A 7,722-nucleotide genomic window follows, 5' to 3' on the forward strand; every position below is an offset into this window, starting at 1 on the left:
AACATGTTTGAAACATCGAATCACAATAAAATCACAGTATAGAATCGCAATACATGTAGAATCGTGAGAATCGTAATATATATCATATCAGCACCTAAGTATTGTGTTAATATCGTATCATGAGGTCCCTGGCAATTCCAAGCGCTATTATCCAACACACCCATAATGTCTGGAATGTATATCTGCCATACCCATTCATAACATCAAACATGTTGTCTATGAAGTCTGCTCTCCTTCTAGCCTGGCATTGCATGACAAGCTGCATAGTGTTTCAGTTAAAGCTACAGTCTGGGATTTGGGAAGCTGTTCAATGTTCAGCTGCAGTTCCTTGTCTTAGTCCCAGTAAATCCGAGCTACTTTGAGGAACAACCGATTTAAATGGGGCAAGAATTCTATGGATTTTTTCGATTTGCATTTAGGGTAATGTGGATGATACTGCAATGGGATGGTTGCAAATTTTAAGATATTATGTGTGATTTTTTGAATATATATACAGTTGTTGAACCATGAACAGCTCTACATTATACCTTAATCATTGAGCCTAGAGTGTTTGCTTGAATACTGCATATTCAGGCCAGACTCACTAAATAATCTGCAACAATGTATCTCCCTGTATTGGACCCTCAAGGCATCACAAAGCAAAACTTGGGCAGCATTTCAAATGATGTACAGTAGGTGTTTTTGACAAGTTTTCATTCTATCCTATTAGTAAAATATATTATTCGTATATCATTATTTTTTTGAATAATCAAAAAGATAATTGACTGTAATGTCCTTCATAAGCCCTGTTTCTCAGCCTTGTATCTTAGCACCATCTAGTGTGGTACAACATTACTGTCCAATCCATTTTAATATTGGAGTTAAAGCTTTGATCTCCAGCTTCAGAACAATAGAATAGCCACTTTATTAGCTTCAGTCATTTTCATCCAAATGTTTAAAAAAACATTTGAGTTCATAAGAAGTACAAACATCCCTGGGGTTCAGGCTCTGTCATTCCAACAGATGAAACACACCACAACTCATAAATAACAGAAATAGAACAGAAATAAAATTAAAGAGAAATGTATTCCAAAGGGAAGGAGTGGTTGTTGCACTTAACCATCTGTACTTTTCAAGATCCTTCATGTGTACCATAACGGATATACTTTAGATGTTCTTTGTGATTGGTTATTGTTCCTCATTCCCTCGATCGCCACAATTGAAAACTTATATACGTATTTCCTGCATAGCAGAGCGTGACCAGGAAGGCAAAGAACTGAAAAACAGACAGATGAAAACATTGAAATTCAGTACAATAGTAGGTGTGAGTAGAGCAGGGTTAAATAGACCAAATAGATATCATTGGGATGGTACACAGTGGCATCATACCTCTCTTATCTGACTTGTAGGCATATATTTGCATTTTAATATTGTATATTTTAATATCGCTTTAATCATAAATACTCAGTCATATTTGTGGTATATTTTCACAGTTGGCTTGATTTAAATGTATGTCTGGGTGGTCTGAGGTGGTTTTCTTACCGTGGATGCTACCCAGCAGTTGTAGTTATGGCGCCCTTTAACAGCATGGCTGATTGAGGCTGCATCCACTGCTGCTGCCACCACATACATCACTGTAGCACTACTGTTGAAGAACAGGCCCTGTAGAACACCACATACATCACTGTAGCACTACTGTTGAAGAACAGGCCCTGTGGAACACCACATACATCACTGTAGCACTCCTGTTGAAGAACAGGCCCTGTGGAACACCACATACATCACTGTAGCACTACTGTTGATGAACAGGCCCTGTAGAACACCACATACATCACTGTAGCACTACTGTTGAAGAACAGGCCCTGTAGAACACCACATACATCGCTGTAGCACTACTGTTGAAGAACAGGCCCTGTAGAACACCACATACATCACTCTAGCACTACTGTTGAAGAACAGGCCCTGTAGAACACCACATACATCACTGTAGCACCCCTGTTGAAGAACAGGCCCTGTGGAACACCACATACATCACTGTAGCACTACTGTTGAAGAACAGGCCCTGTAGAACACCACATACATCGCTGTAGCACTACTGTTGAAGAACAGGCCCTGTAGAACACCACATACATCACTCTAGCACTACTGTTGAAGAACAGGCCCTGTAGAACACCACATACATCACTGTAGCACCCCTGTTGAAGAACAGGCCCTGTGGAACACCACATACATCACTGTAGCACTACTGTTGAAGAACAGGTCCTGTGGAACATCACATACATCACTGTAGCACTACTGTTGAAGAACAGGCCCTGTAGAACACCACATACATCACTGTAGCACTACTGTTGAAGAACAGGTCCTGTAGAACACCACATACATCACTGTAGCACTACTGTTGAAGAACAGGTCCTGTAGAACACCACATACATCACTGTAGCACTACTGTTGAAGAACAGGTCCTGTAGAACACCACATACATCACTGTAGCACTACTGTTGAAGAACAGGTCCTGTGGAATGACAACAACAGGATTCCTGGCTGGCTGGCTCAGATACTGTAGGCTAGTACACATTATAGAATGGCTTCATTTGATCACATTCATAAAGACATGGTCAGGAGCACACAAAAATCCTCTCTTCCCCAAAACCACCCAGGAAGTTCACTCCATTGCTTTTGAGTTACATAAATAGTCCACAATTATTCAATCACTAGATATATAATAAACAACCCCAATCACTCAAGTTTCAAGTTGGTCAGATAATGTCCTGTTGTATTATGTGTCGTAGTATGTGTCGTACTCGTACCACAACTGTCCAGGGGACCTGAGGGATCCTGTTGTAAGCCATGGTCAGGTAGATGATGAGGAAGATGACTGTCAGGACCCAGTACAAGATGGCCACAAACATGACCCACCCAAAGGCAGACACACGGAAGTAGTTTGTCCCCGCTATCAGCATCCATACCAGCAGACCAAACACCCGAGGGGACAGGGAAGCACATAGCCAGCATTCCAAATGGCACCCTATTCCCTTTATAGTATACTACTTTTGAACAGGGCCCATAGAGCTCATATAGCTCTGGTAAAAAGTAGTGCACTACATAGGGAATAGGGTGCCATTTGGGAATTACACATAGTCAGTGATGGCTGTGCTCTGGTGGTGTCTACTTTATCGTGTATTTAAATGCATTTGCTGTGCTTATCTTGATGGCATACTGTAGAAAGAGATTACAATGAAAGGAAATACTATAGCCTAAGGCAAATCAAATAACAGTTTATTGGCATATGCACAGGATCCATTGAAGTGTAGAGTGATCTGTTTACCTGCAAGCTCTCATCTAAAACAGTACAACAGCTACAGTGGGGAGAACAAGTATTTGATACACTGCCGATTTTGCAGGTTTTCCTACTTACAAAGCATGGATTTAGACGGAATCTAAAACAAAAATTCTGAAAATCACATTCTATGATTTTTAAGTAATTAATTTGCATTTTATTGCATGACATAAGTATTTGATCACTTACCAACCAGTAAGAATTCCGGCTCTCACAGACATGTTAGTTTTTCTTTAAGAAGCCCTCCTGTTCTCCACTCATTACCTGTATTAACTGCACCTGTTTGAACTCGTTACCTGTATAAAAGACACCTGTCCACACACTCAATCAAACAGACTCCAACCTCTCCACAATGGCCAAGACCAGAGAGCTGTGTAAGGACATCAGGGTTAAATTGTAGACCTGCACAAGGCTGGGATGGGCTACAGGACAATAGGCAAGCAGCTTGGTGAGAAGGCAACAACTATTATTAGAAAATGGAAGAAGTTCAAGATGACAGTCAATCACCCTCGGTCTGGGGCTCCATGCAAGATCTCACCTCGTGGGGCATCAATGATCATGAGGAAGGTGAGGGATCAGCCCAGAACTACACGGCAGGACCTGGTCAATGACCTGAAGAGAGCTGGGACCACAGTCTCAAAGAAAACCATAAGTAACACACTACGCCGTCATGGATTAAAATGGGGGGGGGGGGTAAGCGGGGGGGGGGGTAAGCGGGGGGGGGGGGGGGGGGGTAGAAGGATTACTTTATCCTATCCCAGGTATTCCTTAAAGAGGTGGGGTTTCAAATGTCTCCGGAAGGTGGTGAGTGACTCCGCTGTCCTGGCGTCGTGAGGGAGCTTGTTCCACCATTGGGGTGCCAGAGCAGCGAACAGTTTTGACTGGGCTGAGCGGGAAATGTGCTTCCGCAGAGGTAGAGGAGCCAGCAGGCCAGAGGTGGATGAACGCAATGCCCTCGTTTGGGTGTAGGATTTTTTGAGAAGGGGTGCAACTCTCGCTCTCTTGAAGATGGAAGGGACATAGCCAGCGGTCAAGGATGAGTTGATCAGCAAGGTGAGGTAAGGGAGAAGGTCACCGGAGATGGTCTGGAGAAGAGAGGAGGGGATAGGGTCAAGCGGGCAGGTTGTTGGGCGGCCGGCCGTCACAAGATTTTATCTGGAGAGAGTGACTTAGAGTTAGTGAGTGCATACATCATTTTTTATATTGGCCCCCCGAGGGAATCGAACCCATAACCCTGGCGTTGCAAACGCCATGCTCTACCAACTGAGCTACATCCCTGCCGGCCATTCCCTCCCCTACCCTGGACCATTTGTGCGCCGCCCCATGGGTCTCCCGGTCGCGGCCGGCTACGTCAGAGCCTGGATTCGAACCAGGATCTCTAGTGGCACAGCTATCGCAGTGCCTTAGACCACTGCGCCACTCAGGAGACCTCATAGATGCAGTTTGTTATACTGCGTGCTACTGTAAATAATGGGAAGGTTTGTCCACTGTTGCACTCCAAACCTCCCTTCCTGTTATTAAAAGAAAATAATGTTTCATTGGTTGCTTCGTATCACAGGAAGAAAGACTGTCTAGCCTAAGTGGAAGAGGAGAATTTTGGTCACATTCTCCCCTGATGCTGGAAGGAAAAGGGACAATGAAACTGACCTTGTTTTTAAACAACTTCCCTTTCCAGAGAAAACAAAACACTGTACTGAGACCATTGTCTGTCTACACAGAAAGTAGCCTATGTTACAGAAAGTAGTCTAAATTACAGAAAGTAGTCTTATTACAGAAAGTCACCTATATTACTAGCATATATTAGAAGAAGTAGCCTATATTACAGGAAGTAGCCTATATTACAGGAATCAGCCTATATTACATGAAGTAGCCTATATTACAGAAAGTAGCCTGTATTACAGGAAGTTTTCTATATTACAGGAAGTAGCCTATTTTACAGGAAGTAGCCTATATTACAGAAAGTAGTCTATATTACAGGAAGTAGCCTATATTACAGGAAGTAGGTTGACATTATGTTCATTTTCTTCAGTTATATTTCCTTGAACATTTTGAAATAATTGAACCTTCAGTTCAGTGCAGTGTTCAATACGATGTCACGTCACCGTCTGTGAAAAACGGTCATACAGGTCACACAGCATATGTAAAATGTGTATAAAATGCACATAAAATATACAGGTTGAACAGTATGCAAATCTGTTTAAAAGTACTTGGATTCAGCAAATGGCAAATTCTTCCCTTTATCAGAACTAATGTGCCCCTATGACAAGGGTACAATTAGCCATGTGATACAAGGTATGAACAATACAAAATGTCTGATCATTATACTGTGTTTAATTTGTTTAATCAACAAAGCAGATTGATTCCCTCCATTAATTCTGATGGCAGCTATTGTGTGAAAGATGGTGAAAGCCACTGACATACTGATTTCAATAAATTATTGTATCAAACGTGGACACCAATATGTTTGTGTCGCAGTTAGGACATCACCCTCTGCAACTGGATCCTGGACTTCCTGAGGGGCAGACCACAGGCTGTGAGGATTGGCAACAACGCCTCCTCCACACTGACTCTTAACTCAGGGACCCCCCAGGGGTGAGTCCTCCGTCCTCTGCTGTACTCCCTGTTCACCCACAACTGCGTAGCTTTGCACGACACCAACTCCCTCATCAACTTTGCTGACGACACCACGGTTGTAGGCCTGATTACCAACAACAACGAGTCAGCCTATAGGGAGGAGGTAAGTAAACTGGCATTGTGGTGTCATGACAATAACCTCTCCCTCAAAGTCAGCAAAACAAAGGAGTTGATGTTTAACTTCAGGAAGCAGAGGTGGGAACATGCCCCGATCCACATCAACCGGACTGCAGCAGAGAGAGTCACTAGTTTTAAGTTCCTCAGCATCCACATCACCGAGGACGTGTCATGGACCAACAACACCACCACTCTTGTCAAGAGGACACAACAGCATGCCGCCCCAGATCCTCTCCAAATACTAGCCCTGCACCATCAAGAACGTCCTGACCGGTTGCATCACGGCCTGGTACGGGAATTGCTCCATCTACGACCGCAAGGCCCTCCAGCGGGTGGTGAAGACAGCACCCACCCCGCCCGGCCATCTAGATGTATGAAAGTTAGTATATAAGATAATGATCCATCATGTATGGATTGTGGAGTGTGTAAACTTAAATGTTGTATTACCATATCATTTTTGTATGTTCTCTATAGTTATGTACTTGAAAATGTGTCAATTGACAATTTTCGCACATTTGGGCAGACTTCATACAAAATAGTCCAGTATTGCAATGCTTCACTGGATAAATCTGAAACTTTGCACACACACTGCTACCATCAAGTGTCCAAAATCTAAATTGTGCCTAAACTGCAATATTATATTGTGGCCTTTCTCTTGCATTTCAAAGATGATGGAACAAAAATAAAATAGAAAATGCATGTTTTTATGTTTGTATTTTATTTTACCAGATCTAATGTGTTATATTCTCCTACATTAATTTCACATTTCCACAAACTTCAAAGTGTTTCCTTTCAAATGGTATCAAGAACATGCATATCCTTGCTTCAGGTCCTGAGCTACAGGAAGTTAGATTTGGGCCATCAGACTGCTGAACAATTGAACTGGACTGACCACCTGCTCTGATTCTCCTCACCTTAGCACACACACACTCACTCATGCACACACCCACACAGACATACACACACACACACACACATTTACATTCATGCTACACACACATCACAACTGCTGCTACCAGACTCTTATTATACTGTTCAGTTTATACACTGACCCCCATCCCCCCCTTATCCAATACACGTGTAAATATTGGACAATCAAATGTGCCTTCTTGAATAATACTTATGCTACTAAAAAATGTTTATTCAGTTCTACTGAGCCATTTAATTTATGTTCGTTTTCTTATATTTTATTATGTCTTATTGATGTTGCATTGTCGAGAAGGAACCTGCAAGTAAGCATTTCCTTTGGACGACGTATACCATGCGTATCCCGTAGCCTAAAACTTGAAACTTGACTACTTACTATTTCTGCGAAAACGAGGAGTCCCGAAGCAGTGCGAAAAAAGTGCCTGTCGTAAGCCAGAGTAGAGGTGTAAAAGTTTTCCGCGATGCTGCTGGTAGACGTTATCACAGTGGGCGTCGCTGCGCCTTCCATCTTCAATATCGATCTACCGCTTTTGGATCCTGCCCCTCTGAATTAAGGAAAAAATCGTGCTACTCTAATCAACGGAAGGTTGGAAAGAGGGCCATGACGCGTCTTTCCTGTGTAGGCAACAAGACTTCTGCGGAACTCTGTACATTTGTTGTGAAACAACTCGTTTTTGTTTATTGTAGATAATAATATCTGTGACCTGTATGAACGTTATTCTGTCGTC

At 42.7% G+C, this 7,722-nt stretch overlaps 1 protein-coding gene across 1 annotated transcript; it reads right to left on the reverse strand.

Moving 5' to 3' along the window:
* Window positions 1-1,177: 1,177 nt before the first annotated feature.
* Window positions 1,178-7,502, reverse strand: LOC311139308 (CKLF-like MARVEL transmembrane domain-containing protein 8; the record flags this gene model as incomplete). Its single annotated transcript, XM_084174187.1, has 4 exons — window positions 1,178-1,255; window positions 1,522-1,641; window positions 2,787-2,960; window positions 7,371-7,502. 4 exons carry the CDS (start codon window positions 7,500-7,502, stop codon window positions 1,178-1,180), a joined length of 504 nt encoding a protein of 167 aa, XP_084030313.1.
* Window positions 7,503-7,722: the final 220 nt, after the last annotated feature.

The sequence above is a fragment of the Coregonus lavaretus genome, assembly GCF_964263955.1.
Source record: "Coregonus lavaretus genome assembly, chromosome: 13".
Taxonomy (NCBI): Eukaryota; Metazoa; Chordata; class Actinopteri; order Salmoniformes; family Salmonidae; genus Coregonus; species Coregonus lavaretus.